Below are 25371 nucleotides of genomic sequence, written 5' to 3' on the forward strand. Positions count from 1 at the left end.
GGAAGCAGTAGAAGACAGCCCAAGTCTTTGGGGCCTGCACCCATGTGGGAGAACCGGAAGATGCTCCTGGCTCCTGGCTTCAAATCAGCACAGTTCCAGCTGTTGGGGCTATCTGGGGAATAAACCAGCAGATGGAAGACCTCTCCCTCTCTCCCTCTCTCTCTGCCTCTATCTTTATGTAATTCTGCCTTTCAAATAAATAGGTTAATTTAAAAAAAAAAAAGTTAAAATTATTTTAAAAATTTGCTTTTCCTTGGTTTCAATTATTTAAGTAAACCTTTTATTTTAGAACTGTTCTAAAATCAAGATTTTCAGAATTATTGCAAAGGTATTAGAGATAGTTCCTATATGTATCCTACTCACTTTTTTAAGATTTATTTATTTATTTGAAAGAGTTACACAGAGAGAGAAGAGGCACAGAGAGAGAGAGAGAGAGACAGAGAGACAGAGAGACAGAGAGAGAGAGAGAGAGGTCTTCCATCTGCTGGTTCACTCCCCAGATGGCCGCAATGGCCAGAGCTGCGCCGATCCGAAGCCAGGAGCTTCTTCTGGGTCTCCTATGTGGGTGTAAGGGCCCAGGACTTGGACCATCCTCTACTGTTTCCCCGGCCATAGCAGAAAGCTGGATCGGAAGTGGAGCAGCCGGGATTCGAACTGGTGCCCATATGGGAAAACTGGATGTCCACATGTCAAAGTATGAAAAAGATCCCTATCTTACACCATATACAGAAATCATTCAACATGGATCAAAGATCTAAATCTAAGCCATGACACCATCGACTTAATTGAGAGCATAGGGGAAACCCTTCAAGACATTGGAACAGGCAAAGAATTCCTGGAGAAGACCCCAGAGGAACGGGTAGTCAAAGCTAAAATGAAGAATTGGGATTACCTCAATTTGAGAAGTTTCTTTAAAGCAAAAGAAACAGTCAGGAAAGTGAAGAGGCAACCAACAGAATGGGAGAAATTATTTGCAAACTATGCAACAGATAAAGGGGTAATAACCAGAATCTACAGAGAGATCAAGAAACTCCACAAAAACAAAACAAACAACCCACTTAAGAGATGGGCCAAGGACCTCAATAGACATTTTTCAAAACAGAAAATCCAAATGGCCAACAGACACATGAAAAAATGTTCAGGATCACTAGCAATCAGGGAAATGCAAATCAAAATCACAATGAGGTTTCACCTCACCCCGGTTAGAATGGCTCACATTCAGAAATCTACCAACAACAGATGCTGGTGAGGATGTAGAGAAATGGGACACTAACCCACTGTTGGTGGGAATGCAAACTGGTAAAGCCACGATGGAAGACAGTCTGGAGATTCCTCGGAAACCTGACTATAACTCTACCATACAACCCAGCCATCCCACTCCTTCGAATTTACCCAAAAGGAATTAAACTGGAAAAAAAAAAGAGCTGTCTGCACCTCAATGTTTATTGCAGCTCAACTCACAATAGCTAAGACCTGGAATCAACCTAAATGCCCATCAACAGAAGACTGGATAAAGAAATTGTGGGATGTGTCCTCTATAGAATACTATACAGCAGTAAAAAAAATGAGTCAGTAATAAATGCATTACTGAAAAAGAAGAGCCCAGGACCGTATGGCTTCATCTCTGAATTCTACCAGGCATTTAAAGAACAACTAACCCCAATTCTTCTCAAATTATTCAAAACAATTGAAAGGGAGGGGATCCTCACAAATTCTTTTTTTAAACTTTTATTTAATAAATATAAATTTCCAAAGTACCGCTTATGGATTACAATGGATTTTCCCCCCCATAACTTCCCTCCCACCCGCAACCCTCCCCTTTCCCATCCCTCTCCCCTTCCATTCACATCAAGATTCATTTTCAATTCTCTTTATGTACAGAAGATCAATTTAGTATATATTAAGTAAAGATTTCAACAGTTTGCACCCACACAGAAACATGAAGTGTAAAATACTGTTTCAGTACTAGTTATAGCATTAGTTCACATTGGACAACACATTAAGGACAGAGATACTACATGAGGGGTAAGTGCACAGTGACTCCTGCTGTTGACTTAACAAATTGACACTCCTATTTATAGCATCAGTGATCTCCCTAGGCTCTAGTCATGAGTTGCCAAGGCGATGGAAGCCTTTTGAGTTCGCTGCCTCCGATCTTATTTAGACAAGGTCATAGTCAAAGTGGAAGTTCTCTCCTCCCTTCAGAGAAAGGTACCTCCTTCTTCTTTGATGGCCCTGTTCTTTCCACTGGGATATCATTTGCAGAGATCTTTCATTTAGGTTTGTGTGTTTTTTTTTTTCTTTGCCAGAGTGTCTTGGCTTTTTTTAAAATACTCTCATGGGCTCTTCAGCCAGATCTGAATGCCTTAAGGGCTGATTCTGAGGCCAGAGTGCTATTTAGGACATCCGCCATTCTATGAGTCAGCTGTGTATCCCACTTCTCATGTTGGATCGTTCTCTCCCTTTTTGATTCTATCAGTTAGTATTAGCAGACACTAGTCTTGTTTCTGTGATCCCTTTGACTCTTAGACCTATCAGTGTGATCAATTGTGAACAGAAATTGATCACTGGGACTAGTGAGATGGCATTGGTACATGCCACCTTGATGGGATTGAATTGGAATCCCCTCGCACGTTTCTAACTCTACCATTTGGGCAAGTCTGATTGAGCATGTCCCAAATTGTACATCTTCTCCCTCTCTTATTCCCATTCTTTTTAAAACAGAGATCACTTTTCAGTTAATATTTAAACACCTAAGAATAATTGTCTGTTAATTACAGAGTTCAACCAATAGTATTGAGTAGAAGAAAAAAAAAATACTAAAAGGGATAAAGTATTACGTTGTAGATCAACAGTCAGACAAGGGCTGATCAAGTCCCTGTATCTCATAGTGTCCATTTCACTTCAACAGGTTTCCTTTTTGATGCTCGGTTAGTTGTCACCAATCAGGGAGAACATATGATATTTGTCCCTCTGGGACTGTCTTAATCCACTCAGCATGATTTTCCAGATTCCTCCATTTTGTTGCAAATGACCAGATTTCATTTTTTTTTTTTTTTGCTGCTGTATAGTATTCTATAGTGTACATATCCCATAATTTCTTTATCCAGTCTTCTGTTGATGGGCATTTAGGTTGATTCCAGGTCTTAGCTATTGTGAGTTGAGCTGCAATAAACATTGAGGTGCAGACAGCTCTTTTTTTTTTTTCCAGTTTAATTCCTTTTGGGTAAATTCGAAGGAGTGGGATGGCTGGGTTGTATGGTAGAGTTATAGTCAGGTTTCCGAGGAATCTCCAGACTGTCTTCCATCGTGGCTTTACCAGTTTGCATTCCCACCAACAGTGGGTTAGTGTCCCATTTCTCTACATCCTCACCAGCATCTGTTGTTGGTAGATTTCTGAATGTGAGCCATTCTAACCGGGGTGAGGTGAAACCTCATTGTGATTTTGATTTGCATTTCCCTGATTGCTAGTGATCCTGAACATTTTTTCATGTGTCTGTTGGCCATTTGGATTTTCTGTTTTGAAAAATGTCTATTGAGGTCCTTGGCCCATCTCTTAAGTGGGTTGTTTGTTTTGTTTTTGTGGAGTTTCTTGATCTCTCTGTAGATTCTGGTTATTACCCCTTTATCTGTTGCATAGTTTGCAAATAATTTCTCCCATTCTGTTGGTTGCCTCTTCACTTTCCTGACTGTTTCTTTTGCCATCAATTGCATCAATTTGATGCAATTCCAATTGTTAATTTTGACTTTGGCTGCATGTGCTTCTGGGGTGTTTTCCAAGAAGTCTTTGCCGGTGCCTATATCTTGCAGGGTTTCTCCAATGTTCTCTAATAATTTGATGCTGTCAGGTCGTAGATTTAGGTCTTTAATCCATGTTGAGTGGATTTTTGTGTAAGGTGAAAGGTAGGGGTCTTGCTTCATGCTTCTGCATGTGGAAATCCAGTTTTCCCAGCACCATTTATTGAATAGACTGTCCTTACTCCAGGGATTGGTTTAAATCCTCAATCAAATATAAGTTGGCTGTTGATATTTGGATTGATTTCTGATGTTTCTATTCTGTTCCATTGGTCTATCCATCTGTTTCTGTACCAGTACCATGCTGTTTTGATTACAACTGCCCTGTAATATGTCCTGAAATCTGGTATTGTGATGCCTCCAGCTTTGTTTTTGTTGTACAAGATTGCTTTAGCTATTCGAGGTCTCCTGTGTCTCCATATGAATTTCAGCATCATTTTTTCCAGATCTGAGAAGAATGTCTTTGGTATTTTGATTGCCAATATTACCTTAATTCCTAAGCCCAGAAAAGATGCAACAGAGAAAGAAAACTGTAGACCTGTCTCCCTGATGTACATAGATGCAAAAATACTCAACAAAATCCTGGCAAACTGAATCCAGCTACGCATACAAAGATCATTCACCTGGTCAAGTGGGATTTATCCCTGGTATGCAGAGATGGTTCAATATTCGAAATTCAATCAATGTGATACATCACATTAACAAATTGAGAAACAAAAATTATGATTATCTCAATAGATGCAGAGAAAGCATTTGACAAAATACAACATCCTTTCATGATGAAAACTCTAAGGAAATTAGGGTTAGAAGGAACATTCCTCAACACAATTAAGGCAACTTATGACAAACCCATGGCCATCCTTATATTGAATGTGGAAAGTTGGAGGCATTTCCATTGAAAACTGGCACCAGACAGGGATGCCCACTCTCACCATTACTATTCAATATAGTCCTAGAAGTTTTAGCCAGAGCCATCAGGCAAGAAAAAAGAAATTAAAGGGATACAAATGGGTAATGAGGAAGTCAAACTATCCCTATTTGCAGATGATATGATCCTATATAAAGGGGATCCAAAAAATTCCTCTAAGAGACTATTGGAACTCATAGAAGAGTTTGGTAAAGTAGCAGGATACAAAGTCAATGCTCAGAAATCAACAGCCTTTGTATATACAGACAATGCCATGGCCGAGGAAGAACTCCTAAGATCAATCCCATTCACAATAGCCACAAAAACAATCAGGTACCTTGGGATAAATTTAACCAAGGATGTCAAAGACTTTTATGATGAAAATTACAAAACATTAAAGAAGGCCGGTGCCGAGGCTCAATAGGCTAGTCCTCCACCTAGCGGCATGGCACATTGGGTTCTAGTCCCAGTCAGGGCGCCGGATTCTGTCCCGGTTGCCCCTCTTCCAGGCCAGCTCTCTGCTATGGCCTGGAAGTGCAGTGGAGGATGGCCCAAGTGCTTGGGCCCTGCACCTCATGGGAGACCAGGAGAAGCACCTGGCTCTTGCCTTCGGATCGGCGTGGTGTGCCGGCCTCAGTGCGCCGGCCACGGCAGCCATTGGAGGGTGAACCAACAGCAAAGGAAGACCTTTCTCTCTGTCTCTGTCTCTCTCTCACTGTCCACTCTGCCTGTAAAACAAACAAACAAACAAAACAAAAGAAAACAAAACATTAAAGAAAGAAATAGAAGACACAAAAAAATGGAAAAACCTGCCTTGTTCATGAATTGAAAGAATCAATATCATCAAAATGTCCATTCTCCCGAAAGCAATTTACAGGTTAAATGCAATACCAATCAAAATACTTCACAGACCTAGAAAATTCTTCACAGACCTAGAAAAAATGATACTAAAATTCATATGGAGGCATAGGAGACCACAAATAGCTAAAGCAATCCTTTACAATAAAAACAAAGCTGAAGGCATCAGAATTCCAGACTTTAAGACATACTACAGGGCAGTTATAATCAAAACAGTCTGGTATTGGTACAAAAACAGATGGATAGACCAATGGAACAGAATAGAAACATCAGAAATCAATCCAAACATCTATAACCAACTCATATTCGACAAAGGAGCTAAAACCAACCCCTGGAACAGAGACATCCTCTTCTACAAATGGTGGTGGGATAGGTTTAAGACGAAGATTATAGAGATAAAATTCCTTTTTTACCACATGCTATCAAGTGCATGCACTATCAATATGACTCATTTTTCAGAAATGGGCCTTGTTCACCTGGTTTGAGGTACTCTTTGTCAAGTTTTTCCACTGTAAAGTGGCTCTTTTTTTTCTCTCAATTTCTGTAGTGCACTTTTAGTGACAAAGTCACTGGCACAGCTCACAGTGGGAAATTATTCTTTATCTCCTTAAGGGCTGAGTATCTATTCTACGTAAATTGTTTGAAATATTCCTATATGCATATTTGTCAATTCTCACTTATAATTTAATTATTCAATCATGCATTTTTATCAGTATGGACTCAAAGATATTTATTTTTTTACTTTGATAATAATCTAATATTGCCTTATTTTGTTTCTTAACTTGTTCTAGCTTTGACTACTGGCAGCCTTTATCCCTTTGACATACCCTCACCATTGTGTGTGGGATGTGGGATGAGATTTCTTGCTTTCTGGTATTATTAGATGTTCTTGTACATCTTGTGCATTTCCTACCTCAGTCCTGGAATTGAGAAGTTCTTTAAGAGCTCTGGCTCTTTTACTAGAGAATGCTAATAAAAACAAACAGCAGGGTGGTAGGTTTGTTTATTGCTAGTAAGTATCATTGCTTCTAATTCCTCATAGCTGTCAGAGCAGGAAAATACACATGCGTGTATAATTACTAACACACATACAAATATCTAGAAATATTTTTGTATAAAACAATCTGCATTTATAGTAAGCTAGACACGAGTTCCTAGTGATGTCTTTTTCTCTAATACGTTACACATGGATTATTCTAGACTGCTCTTCTTGTTTATGTGTAAAGTACTACTCCAAGAATGAGAAACCTGGCTCACGCCAGTTATCATTTATTTATTTTATTATTTAATTTCAGAACACATGTATAGCAGCTTCAGAATTGTTGACCTATATGGTCTATGAGAAACAACTTTGTTGAATAAAGTACATTCCAGTGCTACTTAGATTGGGACCTTATTATCTACTCTCTTCAATGAGTTTCATATGTTCTAGTACATTAAATTATTTTGTAGTGTTTTGCTTCCATCCTGGGATTCCCCTAGACTTCTTCTTCTTTTTTTGACAGGCAGAGTGGACAGTGAGAGACAGACAGAGAGAAAGGTCTTCCTTTGCCGTTGGTTCACCCTCCAATGGCCGCCGCGGCCAGTGCGCTGCAGCCGGCACACCGCACTGATCTGAAGGCAGGAGCCAGGTACTTATCCTGGTCTCCCATGGGGTGCAGGGCCCAAGTACTTGGGCCATCCTCCACTGCACTCCCTGGCCACAGCAGAGAGCTGGCCTGGAAGAGGGGCAACCGGGACAGAATCTGGCTCCCCGACCAGGACTAGAACCCAGTGTGCCGGCGCCGCAGACAGAGGATTAGCCTATTGAGCCATGGTGCCAGCCCCCCTAGACTTCTAATTGATCCTTTTCACTTGTATCCCATGAAGTTTGTGCTATGGTATGAGGTTCAATGAGTTTAACAAATTCATAACAAATTTGCTTATCAAAATGCTTTGTCTTATATTTACTGTAACAATATAAGATATTCCATGGGGCTGATGTTGTGGCATACTGGGTTAAGCCACTGTCTTTGGTGCTGGCCTCCCATATGGGCATTGGTTCACATCCTAGCCACTCCACTTCTGTTTCCGCTCCCTGCTGATGCACCTGGGAAAGCAACAAGTACCTGGGTACCTGCAACCCACATAGGAGACCAGAGAAAGCCTCTGGCTCCTGGCTTTGGCTTGGCCAAGCCCTTGGCTGTTACCACCATCTGGGGAGTGAACAAGTGTATGGGAAATCTCTCTATCTTTCTCTCCCTTTCTCCCTGTGATTCTGAATTTCAAATGAATAAATAAATCTTTTTAAAAAGATATTCTCTGTGATGCAGTATTCAACACTCTGCTACTAAACTCCTGAAAAACAATGCCTTTTTGAAACTATGGATTAGTTTAGTTAGTCTGAACATCTCCAGAATGTTAAAAATGTTCAAATTTAAAAGATTACAGATGTTTCCCTCATGCAGGAGTTGCGTTAAGCAAAACGGACATTTAGTGTTTCATAGTATCATGTTTCCTAGAAAACAAAGGCTGTGGGTTTTGTTTTTATCTCAGTATTTGAACAAAATATCTAGCTGATAGAAAAGGTCACCAAAGGCATAAAATAGCAAATGGACTTTAACTGATAGGTGATATTTGTTCAATATCTGTAATTTTGAAAATGTACTAGAAAAGTATTTCTTTATTCATGGCTCCATGAAGTTATACCTTTGTAATTGTTACTGATTTTGATTATATTGAATCCATGTTTCTTCTCTCCTTCTTATCTACTCTTTACATACTCATATTTTTTCCTAAATTTCTCCTATTCAAATATTTCCTTAGTGAGTTTCTGTTTTGTGCAAGAAAATGCATAAATGTTAAACATTTATCTCTGCCTACAGGATGCTTCCTATTATTATTGAGGCAGAAAGATAAGAAATGACATTTGTTATACAGTAATTGTTACATAGGTACAAATGTACATAGAGGAATAGGGGAGTGACTCTGGAGGATCAGGGAAGGGTTCCACTGCAGACACCTTACTCTTGGAGGAGGAGAGATAAGGAAGTACAATGTGAAGCATCTTCTCAGATTACAACACCACTGAGGAGCTCCAGTTTAATATAACTGGAGAGGCTGAGACAGGAAGCAGATGGTCAAGTGCTAGGTCAGGCAAACAGGGATCCTGAAGTTTAGATTTCATTCTGGGACTAATGAAATAGGCACTGAAGGATTAGAAATAATGCAATGGTTACATCATGCTACTTCTTTAAAAGTTCTTGCTGGTGGGAAGAAATAAAGAGAGTTTGAAAATTGGACCTAGAAAATGTCATAGAACGCTATTACTACAGATAGGAGAAGAGATGATGAGAGTCTTCTCTTAGTCAACGATAAAAAGTAAAAGAACAGCAAGGAAGTATAGGAGAAATATTTTAACAAAAGTAAGGGTGTGAGAAGAAAGAGGCCATTAAGTAGAAATGAATGGTCAAGTTCAGGATGTTCTCCAAATTCTACTCATGTTTATTCTCATTAAAGGAAATTTTAAACCTCAATGGCCAAGAGGCACCTTTTGTACAATTTTATGCTGTATATTTCATAATTTAATACTGATACTATTAGATGTGCTTGCACATCTTGTGTATTTCCTACCTCAGTCCTGGAATTGAGAAGTATCAACATTTCCATAAAATATTAATTCAGGAGAAACATAGTTTCAGTAGTTCTTATTATGACTCTAAATAGAAAAATGTAATGGAAATGAGCTCAGAGTTTCGTGGTTTATGTCTATAATATGAAAATGAACTTAAATTTAGAGGTTTCCTCTGATGTGGAGAAATTCTTCTCATGGTTTTCGAATGTGCAGTCCATGCAGAGTGAAGTACCTAGACTGATGTTAATGTGATCGATCTGTATTTAATCTAATATAATTTATTCTTTGGCAGGATGAATCCTTAAAGCAACTGCAGGTAGTTCATCAACCATGGCTCTTGCCAAGTGACACAGAGAGTGAAGGGCTGGAGGCAGAACCTGAAAAACGTGAGTAGATACTGTAATTTGTAGACAGACTGCTTGTAATCAAACTTCCACAGTAACAGTACTCACCCTTCATAGCATCAAGCAACTTTTGCCAAAAGAAAAAGACTTCAATAGGGATAACATGTAGAGATAAGCTAATTCAGTGATTAATGGTGGCATAGAGACCCATTAACCAACTCTGAAATGAACGAACCGTTCTTAAACAATATAGAATTCCTACTTGGGATCTTCTATATATACTGTAGAACTATGTCAGGGATGACTTGTGGTTAATTAAAAATTTCAAAGTGTGCCTGGACAAACTGAATATTACATATGAAATTATCCTTATTGAATACATTTATGAATACAGTTTTAAATGAACAAATTTATGTGTAGAGAAACTATTTTATTAATAAAACAAATAGAACTTGAGACAAATAGACTATATAGCTCTTGATTTAAGTCACTGGATGATCACTATAACAAAGAACAGATCACTATAATATGGCGTGACTCAGTGCAAACTCTCCAAGGATTTGACATTGTCAGACATATGGGGTCAGCAAAGCAGTTGAGAGGTTAGTGTCTGGATTATATAGAAATGGAATTGCCTTTTAAAATATTAACATGTCAAAATTATTTTGTTTTACCAATATGAGCCTACAGAGAGAAATAAAAACTGTATATCATAACATAGCCCTCATCATAACTGGTATGAAGTGATTAATTAATAATTATTCATCAGCCCTAAGCATCAAAGATACCTAATATGTATACAACAATCATGACTCTGCACCCTGAGGGATTCAGGAGCTTATCCCTCCAGGTTCAAAGGCATTTTAGAATTCCCTCATCCCACTTTCTTAGCTGTAGGCTTATATGGCCAGAGTACAGTCAAGAAACAGGCTTAAGGGCCAGAGTGCTCAGGTTGAAGGTGGAGGCTTGGAGCCTACCTGCTACTCAGCTGGCATATTCAGAAATACAGCAACAAAATGTAGTAACATTTTCACAGATTCTATTGGAGGAAAACAGCAGCTTCCATATTAAACATCTGGTGAAGTCTCAGAAAATAGAATGCACTTTAAGCAAATGCTGAATCAAAGAGAATATTTTGAATATTTTTAATGCAGGAAATCCTAAAAAAATGACATAGGCATTCCAAAATCTGGAAGGATCAATGGTGGCCTACAACTTTTATGAAAAAATGCAAATTCAACTTCCTTTCACCTCCTCAACTTTTCTACATATTTAAATATACAAAAACTTTCATTCTAGAGCTTGCAATTTATCATTTAGTACTTTTGAGACCTTCATAAATTCTTAAAAATTTTTTTCAAAGACTATATTCTCTAAAAGTGATCTACTCATATGTCTTTCTACTAGTTTTATGCTCTTATATTCAGCACGTAGATGCCTGAGTTGGGTATAACTAGGTACAAACTTCCTCATATAAAGCTCAGTTAATTAGATGAGAATGTTATATCTTACAATAAATTAAAACAAAAAACATTAAAATAGGGTATTCCATCGAATACCAAATTCTGACTTACTATATTTCCTTCAAATTTTTTTATCCCTAATCAATAACAAGACTAGAAAACACACCCTAACAATGTAAATGTGACTAAAATACTCAGAATGTTCTTCAGCCCTTGTCATTAAACACACACTGCCTTTCTGCAAATATTTTCCTAACATTTTACAATTTTCTTCTGTTCTACTAGGGTACAAATTATTGGATAGAAGCCCATCTGTTCTATTCATTTCATAGAAACACATAATAAATTCTCATAAATATTGGAAGAATTAATAAATGAACAAGTAAATGAAGGAGGGAATAAATGAATAGATTTCTTTGGTACTTCTAGAATTATTTGTTGAATAGTTACAAATTTAAAGCAAATAATAACTGTGACTATGAATAACTTTATAAAATTATTTACAGTTTTATTAACATTTTAATATTGTATTCGTGTTTTAGCAATTGACTTTGCTCATTGGTCTATCAATCACTCTACAGAAGACCATTCCTGAACTCTTCTGACCATAGACATAGAACCAAAAATATTTGATCCCAGCAATGTTGTACTGGGAGGTGATCCTTGACAATGGTAAATTGTTTGAAATAAAATCATGGTTTAGAATAATTAGGTGGTAATAGGAGCCATCTGGAGATGGAATGTTAGCTAGCATTGTAGCAGACTCACAGCACATAGACACAAATATTTCAAGAGTGGCTTCCATTATCCAGGTGCTGGGACATGTATAAATGGAGCCACTGAAGCACTGACATATCCAGTAGTACTTGCACTCAGGGCATGTGCTTTGTGGAACAGCTGGCAAGACACGTGTACATCATCTACTTCCCTTTCTCATTGAAAGGAAATAGATGACATAAATCTATGTGGACCCAGCATCTGATTCAGAGTGTATGGGCTCATATAATAGAAATTTATGAGTGAGGCAGACAACAAGTTCATCATTCCAACGAGAACACCTGTTTCTTGACTCAGCTTTCTATAAATTATGCCTAGGTAAGATTCTGGAATTCTCTGATTTCTCCTGAGACAAAAACCATCCCTGCATAAAGTTCCCAAATAATGTGAGGATCTTTGCAATGGCATATATTTCTTACTGTATCATTTAAAAATAAAGCTTGGCCCAAATAAATTTTATAAATGAGCACTTTTTAAAAAAAGATACCTTGAAAAATAAAATGGGAACCTTTGTAAAATTTCCTTATAAACAAAGTAAGAAAAAAACCTTGATTAATTAGTATTTTTCCTTTATTCTGCTTTCATTAGAAAATCAGAAATCGTAAGAATGAAAAAAAAGTCACAGGTTTTTCTTAATTGATAGCATTATGGTCAAAATACATTAAATAAATCAAACTACAATTATTGAATCTACTGGAGTGCTTGTTTCATGGTCGTGCTCTACAATTCTATTTCACACCTAGTGAATCAGTTTCTGTGCCTGAGATTCTTTTGAATTCTGCATTTTTAATAACTCCGCAGTGATTTTTCTTATTGTGAAGGTTTTAACTATTGGTAGGAAAATTCAGTTTAACAGGGTTCTGATTGTAGAATTGGCCCATCGTGTCTTTAGACTTTGGACCATCTTACTCTAGGCCTCTTTCTCCATCTATAAATTAAGTTTGCTCATAAAATGTGAGGTTGGACAAGAAGGAAGGTTGAAACTTTTTTTTTTAAATTTTATTTATTTATTTGACAATTATAGAGAGAGAAGAGACAGAAAGAAAGGTCTCCCATCCACTGGTTTACTCCCCAAAATGGCTGCAGCAGCCAGAGCTGAGGCGATATGAAGCCAGGAGCCAGGAGATTCTTCTGGGTCTCCCACACAGGTGCAGGGGCTCAAGCAGTTGGGCCACTTTCCACTGCTTTCCAGGGCCATAAACAGAGAGCTTCATCAGAAGAGGACCAGCAGTGAGTGAGCCAGTGCCCATTTGGGATGCAGGCACTACAGGCAGAGGCTTATGTCACAGTGCTGTTCCCAAGGAACATTGAAATGTGAAGGAATAAATGTAGAGGAAAAATGACAGGTGTTCCAGACTGCAGGTTCAGAAATTACAAAGTCAAAAAATCATGAAACAGTAGAGTCCTTTCACCCAGTAACTTCTGAAAATACTTAAGATTCATAAAAATATAAGTAACCAAGCTAAAAACAAACAAAAACAACCCAACAAAACAACACAGGTTGTTCTCCCCACACACAAACAACAACAATAACAACAACAAAACAAGAAAGAGCCAGAGTGATGTGCACAAGCTCATGTTGTCATGACATTTTGAGACTTCAGACGTGGGTTTCCTGGCTGAACTCTGGGGCCTATCTATGATAGGTGATTTGGCAGTGAGCATTGTTAAAGCGGACAGTCTAATGTGGTGGCACTGAATAAAGCTTGACCCAGAGATGAATTGGATGAGAAATGAAAAGGAAAACAAAATACCTGAATTCTCTTTCTGTAGAAAAAGCCCAGATTTTTGTTGTCTTAGAGTTTTGAGTGAAAAATGTGAAGTTATCAATAACAAAGCCAACTCCTTTGTCCATACTTTGGTTGTTGTGTTTTGCTGGGAACTCCAAATTGTCATAATAGTTGGTCAACCTCATTAAATTCATTGGGTCTGGACATATATAAATGCATGTGCTGAGGTAATTACAAATCTCTGTTTTAAAGTTCAACTCCTGATGATGATGAGCTCTCAATCAAAATTTATTTATTTATTTATTTATTTGACAGGCAGAGTGGACAGTGAGAGAGAGACAGAGAGAAAGGTCTTCCTTTTTGCCATTGGTTCACCCTCCAATGGCCGCTGCGGCCAGCGCATCACTCTGATCCAAAGCCAGGAGCCAGGTGCTTCTCCTGGTCTCCCATGTGGGTGCAGGGCCAAGGACTTGGGACATCCTCCACAGCACTCCCAGGCCACAGCAGAGAGCTGGCCTGGAAAAGGGGCAACCGGGACAGAATCTGGCGCCCCGCCCGGGACTAGAACCCGGTGTGCTGGCGCCGCAGGTGGAGGATTAACATATTGAGCCACGGTGCCAGCCCAGAATTTAAAAACTTAAAGTTCAGCAGCATTGAGCAGATGTTGTGGCACAGTGAATGAGGTGGCTTCTTGGGATGCCTGCATACCATATAAGAGTGCCTGGTTCGATTCTTGGCTAGTGAACTTCTGACCCACCTTCCTGCTAATGCACCTGTGAGGCAGGTACTCATGCCCCCAACACCCATGTGGGATATCCAAGTGGAGTCCAGGACTCCTGGCTTCTGCTGGGCCCAGCCCTGTTTGCTATGCGCATTTAGGGAGTGAACCAATGGATGATATCTCTCTCTCTGTCTCTGCTACTCTTCTTTTCAAATATATAAAAATGAATAGACATTTTAGAAGTTCTAACAACAGAAGGAGAATCTGCAGATGTGAAAACATATAGAGCTAGCATGACTGGAAATAAAAATAGGACAATCAGAAAAATGTTCTATGAAAAACATATTCAAAATGTTTAAAGATAAAAGAAGATGAAGAGACAAAGACACCATACTAAAAGAACCAGAAAGTAAGAAAAAAAGACAAAGAAATCTTTGAGATTATCAAAGAATTTTAAAGTAAAAATGTAACTAAAATTAAAAATTCAATTTGTGTTTTAAATAGCTCACTGAAAATTCTGAAGAGAGGATTAGACAAACAAAAATGGATCTGAAAACTTCTTCCAGGAAGCAATAAAGAGTGCAAAGAGCTGAAAAATTTGAACTGGAGGTTTAAAAGCATGTGATGTGGGCCGGCGTCGCGGCTCACTAGGTTAATTCTCCGCCTGCGGCGCTGGCACCCCAGGTTCTAGTCCTGGTTGGGGTGCTGGATTCTGTCCCGGTTGCTCCTCTTCCAGTCCAGCTCTCTGCTGTGGCCTGGGAGTGCAGTGGAGGATGGCTCAAGTGCTTGGGCCCTTCACCTATATGGGAGACCAGGAGGAAGCACCTGGCTCCTGGCTTTGGATCGTTGCGCCACGCTGGCTAAACGCGCTGGCTGTAGTGGCCATTTGAAGGGTGTACCAATGGAAGGAAGACCTTTCTCTCTGTCTCTCTCTCTCTCTCTCACTAACTGCCTGTCAAAAAAAAAAAAAAAAAAGTATGTGATGTGCATGTATCTATGTGAATTTATACATATATACACCTTATAATGGTCATATATGTATGAAGATACTTCATAAAGTTTGAGGAAAATTGAGAGTTAAGTTTATTTTGCCGTAGAGAATTTCTGAAAATATGTATATAGAGAATCTTCAAAAGTTTATTGGGAAATTTAAATTGTGAAATCAATATGCAGCCGGCACCGCGGCTCACTAGGTTAATCCTCCGCCTTGCGGTGGCAGCACACCGGGTTCTAGTCCAGGTCGGGGTGCCGGATTCTATCCCGGTTGCCCCTCTTCCAGGCCAGCTCTCTGCTGTGGCCCGGGAGTGCAGTGGAGGATGGCCCAAGTACTTGGGCCCTGCACCCCATGGGAGATCAGGATAAGTACCTGGCTCCTGCCTTTGGATCAGCGTGGTGCGCCGGCTGCAGCGCGCCAGCCATGGCGGCCATTGGAGGGTGAACCAATGGCAAAAGGAAGACCTTTCTCTGTCTCTCTCTCTCACTCTCCACTCTGCCTGTCAAAAAAAAAAAAATCAATATGCATAGATTTCAAAATTTTGGTACACCAAACTAAGCTTATTTTTTAACTTCCATTTTTCACAGATTTTTTAAAGTATCTTCAGATGTACACACACACACATATACATATAAGTATAATGAGCTTTATATAAAATACAAGCTCCAGAGGAGAGAAAAACAGAATAGGAGGCAGTCAGTGGTGAAAAGTAGAGTATATGAAAAGTTTACACAATTAATGGGAAGTTTTAATGCTCAAATTGGGAAACAATAAGAACTATGTATTTTAACATTTACTCTAAAAATACAGAATATCACATAGATAAAGTTTTAAAAACAGCCAGAAAAACTATGTAGGTTGCATATAAAATAACAAATTAGACATACTATAGAATCCTCATCTAGTGGCCGGCACCGTGGCTCATTAGGCTAATCCTCTGCCTGCAGAGCTGGCACTCGGTGTTCTAGTCCCGGTTGGGGCACCGGATTCTGTCCTGGTTGCTCCTCTTCCTGTCCAACTCTCTGCTGTGGCCTGGGAGTGCAGTGGAGGATGGCCCAGGTCCTTGTGCTCTGCACCCGCGTGGGAGGCCAGGAGGAAGCACCTGGCTCCTGGCTTTGGATCGGCCCAGTGTGCTGGCCGCAACACACCGGCCATAGCAGCCAACTGGGGAGTGAACCAACGGAAAGGAAGACCTTTCTCTCTGTCTCTAACTCTACCTGTCTGCTAAAAAAAATAAGAATCCTCATCTAGCAAGACTACATTTGACTAGTATTCTAAGAGGCATCTTGTGCCAGAAAAACTACTTCACATGAATGATCACCACCCATAGCACTTTACTGAAGCTAATAAGGATGCAGTTCAATAAGAAATATAAGAGATTTCAGAAGGATTTTAAAGTATGAAAGAAACAAAAGATGAGCAAAAATTTGTGAACATGCTGGTGAACTTCAAGAATTACTGACTATAATTTTAAAAACTTTATTCTGAATAAATTCAGGAAATGGGGTGAAGGAAAAAATATGATAAACATAGAAAATATGATGGTATAAATAAAAATGAGTTTAAAGACTTCCTTTATTACAAAAGTTGTATATGAAATAAGAAATGAACCAAAAAATGCTGCTTAATTAAGTATATCTTGTTATGAAATAAAAGTTATATTCATAAGCTATGAGTCTTTAACAATCAAAGTAAAATTCATTTTTTATCTGTATATTATAGGAAGGGTCTTAAAAAGTTAATGAAAATGCATATTATGAAGAAATTATTTGACTTCAAATTTCCTTGCACTAAGATGAACATATCATTTAATTCCATTGTTACTTTAAATTTTTGGAATGCTCTTGTACACCCTAGGATACAAATATGAGCAAATAAGTACATTTCATTCAATTTTCCAGCAAAAAGAATTTATAAGGAATGTATTCTGAATAAATCTGGGTTTATTAGATTATTATATCTGAAAATTCTGATCTATTAAATTTTTATTGTACCTAATAAATATAATGATATAAATGAAACAACACACATTTTAAAAATAAAATTTAAAGATTTAAATTTAAATATAATGGAAAAATCTTAGAATGTAAGGAAAGACAACACTGGAAACATTAATGTATTTTGAATTAGCAGAAGTTAATGAGAAAAGTCTAAAGTTGGCAACTTTGTTTCAATACTAGCGATAATGCTATATCTCAGCGTCTTTTCCTGTATATATTTTACTGTTAGTTACAATTTTCAAGTTTCAAAATACATGCTTATTTACATCTTACACAGGGATAGACAGAAGAGCTATATAATTTTTTACCTTATTAGAACAGAAATCTTTTGAAAAATGATTTTTTGAATAACTGAGAACAAACTTTTGTAAAGATAATAGTAAAGAGAGTTTAGATAGACCTTGCATCATTTCCTGTATGTCAACATTTCACAATTCGATGGTAAATTACTGAAATAAAGCGAAATTTTATGAATTAAATATTAGAATTTGTTTACTCATTATGTCTTTTTATTCTCTACTGTTCTTTGATTGTTTTCAGTCTCATTTTCCATAAAATTATCAGATTGCTCTAGCATAGGTCAAATTTTGTATAATAGCTCTCAGTTAGGATTTATGTGATAGTTTAGAGTAGGAAAGTCAGGTAAAGCACTCCCATCATTTAATTTTGATGGATGCACACTATCAACATGATTTGTCAGTTGTAACGTTACTTTTGTCACAGAGCAAGGTAACATTTATAATTTCTCCACTGTGAAGTTACTTTTAAACTATCTCTCTATATTCTTTGATAGCAAGTCACTAATTCTAGTCTGCATTTAAAGAATATTCCATCCCACTTCCTCTGGCCACCATAGTTTCCAATTAAAAGTCAGCCTTCAATTTTATTGATGACCCATTGTAAATGATTTGCTGTTTTTCTATTGCTGCTTTTAAGATTCTTTGTTCATCTTGCCTTTCAAACAAATGCATAAGTATATGTAGAAATCATTAAGTTTCTCCTATTTGGAATTTCTCAAACTTCTTAGATGTGTAGATTAATGTTTTCATTAAATGGGTAATGTCTTCAGTCATTATTTCTGCAAATACTCTTTGTGTCCCTTATTTCCTAACTCTCACTTCTCCTTAAGGTCGGTCTCTCTCTCTCTCTTTCTCTCTCTTTCTCCACACACACAAACACACAGTTGCACACACATACATATTTGATGGTATCTCCTAGGTTTACCAAGCAACTTTAATTTTTGTTATTATTATTTTCTTTTTTCTTTCTGTTCCTTGCACCAGATAGTGTCAATTGATCTGTTTTCAACGTCTTTAATTTTTTTCTTATTATATGTGAAATGTACTATTGGGTTCCTCTAGTGAAATATTTATTTCAATTGCAGGCTTTTTATTTTTTCTGTTATAATGTATATCTCTTACCAATCATCTCAATTTGGTGTGACATCTTTCTTTTCCTTTCATTTAACTTATTTGACATGGTTTCATTCAGTTATTTGAATATATGTACAGTGGTTGTTTACAAGTTCTTGTCTAATAAATCTATTATCTGGTCTCCTCAGGAATGGTTTGTACTGACTACTTTTCCTCCTGTTTATAGGTCATACTTCCTTGCTTGCTGCTTACTGTTTTTTTCACTATAATTTAGCCACTGGAGCATCTGATCCTCAGCTTAGTGATCAGCTAATGATCACATGAGGTGCTGAAGCATGCCATGAACATTCCAGTACTTTCATACTCTGCTTACACAGAACCTCTAGATCAAACAGATCTGAGAAATAAAACCCTATCAGGTCCTTCCTAATAGATGCACAGCACTGCATGTCTGTTTAGTGCCCTACTAACACTATTCTTCAGATTTCCTTTTATTTTATTTACTTATTTATTTATTTTGGTTTGCCTCTTTTTTGCACCTAGCTAGTAGCATTATTTAGGGCAGTTGCTTTGTAAAACTATTGGCCTTGATAGTTTTTGAAAAATGTTCTTGAGACAGAGTTTGTCACTGAGTGAAAAATTTTTTTTGTTTCAAAAGGTGCTTTTTAAATTAACTTTTATTTAATGAATATAAATTTCCAAAGTACAGCTTATGGATTACAATGGCTTCCCCCCACGTAACTTCCCTCCCACCCACAACCCTCCCCTTTCCCGCTCCCTTTCCATTCACATCAAGATTCATTTTCAATTCTCTTTATAGACAGAAGATCAATTTAGCATATATTAAGTAAAGCTTTCAACAGTTTGCACCCACATAGAAACACAAAGTGAACAATACTGTTTGAGTACTAGTTATAGCATTAAATCACACTGTACAGCACATTAAGGACAGAGATCCTACATGAGGAGTAAGGGCACAGTGACTCCTGTTGTTGACTTAACAAATTGACACTCTTGTTTATGGCATCAATAATCTCCCTAGGCTCTTGTCATGAGTTGCCAAGGCTATGGAAGCCTTTTGAGTTCACCGACTCTGATCATATTTAGACAAGGTCATAGTCAAAGTGGAAGTTCTTTCCTCCCTTCAGAGAAAGGTACCTCCTTCTTTGACGACCTGTTCTTTCCACTGGGATCTCACTCGCAGAGATCTTTCATTTAGGTCATTGTTTTTGTTTTTGTTTTTTTTTTTTGCCAGAGTGTCTTGGCTTTCCATGCCTGAAATACTCTCATGGGCTCTTCAGCAGGATCTGCATGCCTTAAGGGCTGATTGAAATTTAATTCAGATAAAATCAAGAAAAACTTTTTAAGCAGAGATGTTCTAGGGCTCTTTTTGTATATGTCAATTAGTAACAATTCTCTAAGAGTAAAAATTTGGGAGAATGCCACCAAATCCATCCTTTTTAGTGAATACTGTGCTATTTGACCAAAGCTGCTATCATTGTGACGATACTGATTTTCAAAGATACATTTGATTTAGAGGGAAGTATATTGAGACAAGGCAAGTTAAAGTAAAGCTTGATGTAGGCACTAATTACTATGAACTTCCTTCTTAACAGTGCTTTTGCATGTAAGTTTGATATGCTGATTTGTAATCTTCATTCATTTCCAGGATTTTTTAAATTTTTCTTTGGGTTTCCTCCATGACCCACTGTTTATTCAAGAGCTTGTTCATTCTGCACGTGTTTGTGCATTTTCTAGAGATCCTTAGGTTGTTAATTTCCAGCTTAATTTCATTGTGGTCAGAAAACATACATGGCATGGTCTCAATTTTTTTGAATTTGCTGAGACTTGCTTTATGGCCTAGCATGTGGTCTATCCTAGTAAAAATTTCATGGACTTAAGAAAAGAATGTGTATTCTTCAGTTGTGGGTGAAATGTTCTATATATCAGTTAGGTACATTTGGTCCAAAGTTTAGATTAGCTCTACTGTTTCTTGTTTTTTTTTTTTTTTTTGTTTGTTTGTTTTTTTCTGTCTAGTTGATCTGTACATTGATGAAAGTGGGACGTTGAAGTCCCTCACTATTATTGTATTGGAGTCTAAGTCTCCTTTTAGGTCCATTAACATTTGTTTTAAGTGGCAGGAACACTGGCATTGGGTGCATATACATTTATTATAGTCACATCTTCTGTTGAATTGATCCATTAATCATTACATAGTGCCCTTCTTTATCTCTCTTAACAGTTTTGGTGTCAAAGTCTATTTGGTCTGTTATGAGGGTGGCTTCATGTTTTTATTTTTTTCTTTCTGTCAGCATTCAATATCTTTTTCCATCCTTTTGCTTTCCATCAGCAAATAGGCAGCAAATAGATGAATTTTTTTAAAATACATTCAGCTAGTTTGTACCTTTTAATTGGAGAATTTAGCTGATTTACATTCAAGGTTACTATTGATAAGTAATGGCTTAGCCCTGCCATTTTTCTGCAAATATTCATATTGTTTGCATTGGATTTTCTTTGTACTTTTATTGAGAGATTTTCTGCCTTCACATTATTTCATAATTATGACTATATTTTGTGTGTGTGTGTGTATAACATCCTGAAGCATAATTTGTAAGGTTGGGAGAGTAGTGACAAATTCTTTCAATTACTTTCTGCTATGGAAGATCTATATTTCATTCATAAATGAGTGCTTTCCAGGGTATACATTTTGGGTTGACAGTTTTTTCTTTTAAGACTTGGATTATGTCTTTCCATTCTCTTCTAGCTTGTAGGATTTCTGATGAGAAATCAGCTGTCAGTCTAATTGGAGATCCTCTGAAAGTAATCTGGCATTTCCCTCCTGCACATTTTGTCATCTTCTTTTATGTTTTACTGTTGAAAGCTTGATTAAAATGTGCTGTGGTGAAGATCCTTTCTGGTCTTGTCTATTAGGAGTTCTCTGTGCTTCCTGTATTTGAATGTTCCTATTTTTCTCCAAATTAGGATAGCTTTCTGTTATTATTTCACTGAATAGGCCTTTTATTTTTCTAAGACCTGTATGTTGGGTCATTTGATAGTGTCTCAGGTTGTTTATAGATTTCTTTAACTCATGAGTTTGCTTCTCATTGCTTCCAAGTTTCCTATGACCATTCTTTTGAATTCCTTTTCAGGCATTTCATCCTTGTCTTTTTCTTCACATTCTAATATTGAAGTGTTGCGGTCCTTTGGAGGAGTCATTTTCTCTTCTCTTCCTTGTTCTTGTTTCTTGTATTTCTGCATTTTTTGGCATTTGTAGAAACCCTTGTTGGTTTTCTCCATTGATGAATTTTATCTCTGAACTATCCCTCTGTGGCTTAGTGGAGTGTCTGCTCCTTCAGTGAATACCCAGAGGTGCGTGCTTGGTGGGATGATGGAGCTTTTGTCAGTGTTCCAGAATGGGAATCAAGGTTGACAACCAAGTTTGGATTTGTAGTTCTCCTCTATTTTCAGCAGAGGGTAAGGTATGATCTTGTCTATTAGTGTAATCACAACCACACCTCCTGTCTTTCTAGATGATCTAAGCCCAGGGTTAGCCCACACTGGCTACAACCCTCACCTGTGCTGGTGCATGAACCACACAAAGGATCTGGGCAGTCCTCTGTACACAGAACCCTATGCAGCAACCCACCGTAGGCAGTCAGAGAGTTCTGAGACTCAACTCAGACACAGTGTTTGCCAGAGAACCAGATACACCCCATGCCTATGTATAGTCACAGAATTTCCATAGTCACAGTGTGCAATGGTCCCACAGTCACAGGGTGCAGAGGATCCCTTGTCTGCCTTGCCAGCCTGCCCCAACCACAGAGTGAGCAGAGTCATTTCCAGAGCTAGCTGTCTATGGGTGATCAGCTTTGGAAGTCTGAGTCCTGGGGTCTCTGATATACTGAGAGGCTGAGGGCACCTCACAATCTTAAGTGGGTGCCCAGCCTCCTGTCAACCCTCCCAGCCAGGCTCAAATTCAGTGAGAAACACAGATTTTCCCTCTGGTAACATCCCATGATCTCACACTTGCAGGAGCCACCGTAGCCTCTGTTGGAGTCTTCTCCCCACAATTTGCAGGGAGCCCTTGTTGGGGGATGGAAGAAAAATGTGCTTTCCTTCACTGGACTAGGGGCATACCTTGCCACTCACTAGGCTCCAGGCTGGACTAGAAGTCAATGTAGTCTGCGAGGGTCTCCCTCATGTAATATCACCAGTGACACAGGCTTCTGCAGGCTGCCCTAACCTCAATCTCAGAACCTGGTGTCCCTCCTCCAATCCCAGCTGCTGGAGTCGTGTGCAGTGTCCTCGCTCTTTACTGTGTGTCTGCTCTTTCCATGCTATTGCATGGTGTCCCTCTTTTTTTTTCTGTAGAATTTCCACTGCAAACTTCTTTACAACTCTCCCTTGGAAATACAATTTCTCTACTTTTCTCCTGCTATTTCTCCCTCCCCATTCTCTTGCTATATTCAAGGACCTAGAAAAACAACAAAGCAAACCCTAAATTAGTAGGAGGAAAGAAATCAGTAAAATTAAATAAGAAATAAACAAGATTGAAACAAAAAATACAGAAGAGCAATGAAAAGAAGAGCTTATTTTTTGAAAAAATTAAGCAAAATTAATACATAATAGGCCCAACTAACCAAAGAAAGAAGAAGAAGACACAAATCAATAAAAGAGAAGAAAAAGGAGATGCAATGACAGATGCCACAGGAATAAAGAGTCATCAGGCATTGCTACACACAGCTAAATGCCAACCAATTGGAAAATATAGAAAAAAAAATGGATGGCTTCCTCGACACATAAAATCTACGAAAACTGAGGCATGAAGATTCTAAAAACCTAAATGAACAGTAACAAAGTTGAAGATTAAATCAGTAATAAAGACCTTCCCAACAAAGAGATGTGTAATACTTCACTGCATAATTCTACCAAACATTTGAAGAACTCATTCTAATGCTTCTCAAATTATTCCAAACAATTGAAGGCAGGGAATCCTCCAAAATTCCTTTTATGACGCCAGCATCACCTTAATTACAAAATGAGAAAAAGATACAAGAAAGAAAACTATGGAATAATACCACTGATGAACATGGGTGCAAACTCTTCAACAAAATCCTAGCTAATTGAATTCAAAAGCAAAATCCTAGCTAATTGATCAGAAAGATCATTCACACAGACCAACTAGAATTTATCTCTGATATGCAGGTGTGGTTCAGCACTCTCAAGTCAATCAATGTGATACATCACATTAACAAATTGAAAAATAAAACCCACATGATTATCTCAATAGATGCAGAGAAAGCATTTGATAAAATACAACATTCTTTCAATATAAAAACCTTAAGCACATTGGCTATTAAAGGAATATTCCTCAATACACTCAAAGCAACTTGTGACAAGCCCACAATCAGCATCATATTGAATAGGAAAACATTGGAAGCATTGGGGCTGGCACCATGGAGCAGTAGGTTAATCCTCTGCCTGCGGTGCTGGCATCCCATATGGGTGCCTGTTCTAGTACTGGCTGCTTCTTTCCAATCCAGCTCTCTGCTGTGGCCAGGAAAACCAGTGGAAGATGTCCGAAGTCCTTGGGCCCCTGCACCCACATGGCAGACCTGGAAGAAGCTCCTGGCTCCTTGCTTCGGATCCTCACAGTTCTGGCTGTTGCAGCCATTTGGGGAGTGAACTAATGGAAGGAAGACCTTTCTCTCTCTCTCACTGTCTGTAACTCTACCACCCAAATAAGTAAATAAAATCTTAAAAAAAAGTTGGAAGCATTTCCACTAAGATCTGGAGCCAGCCAAGGATGTACACTTTCACAATTACCGTTAAGTAGACTTCTAGACAATTTAGCCAGAACCATTAGGCAAGAAAAAGAAATCAAAGGGATACAAATTGGGAAAGGAGGAAGTCAAATTATCCCTTTTTCCACATGACAAGATTATATACATAGGGAATCAAAATACTTCACTAAGAGAATATTGGAACTCATAAGACAGTTTCATGAACTTATAGGACATAAAAATCAACACACAAAAATCAATAGCCTTAGTATGCACAGACAAATGACATATCTGGGAAATACTTATAAGATCAGTCACATTCAAAACAGCTACAAAAGTTAAATACCTTGGAATAAATTTACCAAAATGATGAAAATTCTCTATGATGAAAATTACAGTTAGAAACGTGCCAGGGGATTCCAATACAATCCCATCAAGGTGGCATATACCAATGCCATCTCACTAGTCCAAGTGATCAATTTCTGTTCACAATTGATCATAATGATAGGTCTAAGAGTCAAAGGGATCACACAAACAAGACTAGTGTCTGCTAATACTGATAGAATCAAAAAGGGAGAGAATGATCTAATATGGGAAGTGGGATACACAGCAGACCCATAGAATGGCAGATGTCCTAAACAGCACTCTGGCCTCAGAATCAGCCCTTAAGGCATTCGGATCTGGCTGAAGAGCCCATGAGAGTATTTTAGGCATGGAAAGCCAAGACACTCTGGAAAAAAAAGGAAGACCTAAATGAAATATCTCTGAGAGTGAGATCCCAGTGGAAAGAACAAGGCCATCAAAGAAGGAGGTACTTTTCTCTGAAGGGAGGAGAGAACTTCCACTTTGACTATGACCCTGTCTGAATAAGATCAAAATCGGCGAACTCAAAAGGCTTCCATAGCCTTGGCAACTCATGACTAGAGCCTAGGGAGATTACTGACACCATAAACAAGAGTGTCAATTTGTTAAGTCAACAACAGGAGTCACTGTGCACTTACTCCTCATGTGGG

At 38.1% G+C, this 25371-nt stretch overlaps 1 protein-coding gene across 1 annotated transcript in view; it reads left to right on the top strand.

The window, feature by feature from the left end:
* C6H8orf34 (chromosome 6 C8orf34 homolog) overlaps positions 1–25371 on the top strand; it is a 491602-nt gene that overhangs the window by 421607 nt on the left and 44624 nt on the right. Inside the window, 1 exon segment of the mRNA XM_002710514.5 lies at positions 9466–9559. Within this exon segment, the coding sequence (XP_002710560.2) occupies positions 9466–9559 (94 nt within the window).

This window comes from Oryctolagus cuniculus, chromosome 6, assembly GCF_964237555.1.
Source record: "Oryctolagus cuniculus chromosome 6, mOryCun1.1, whole genome shotgun sequence".
NCBI lineage: Eukaryota > Metazoa > Chordata > Mammalia > Lagomorpha > Leporidae > Oryctolagus > Oryctolagus cuniculus.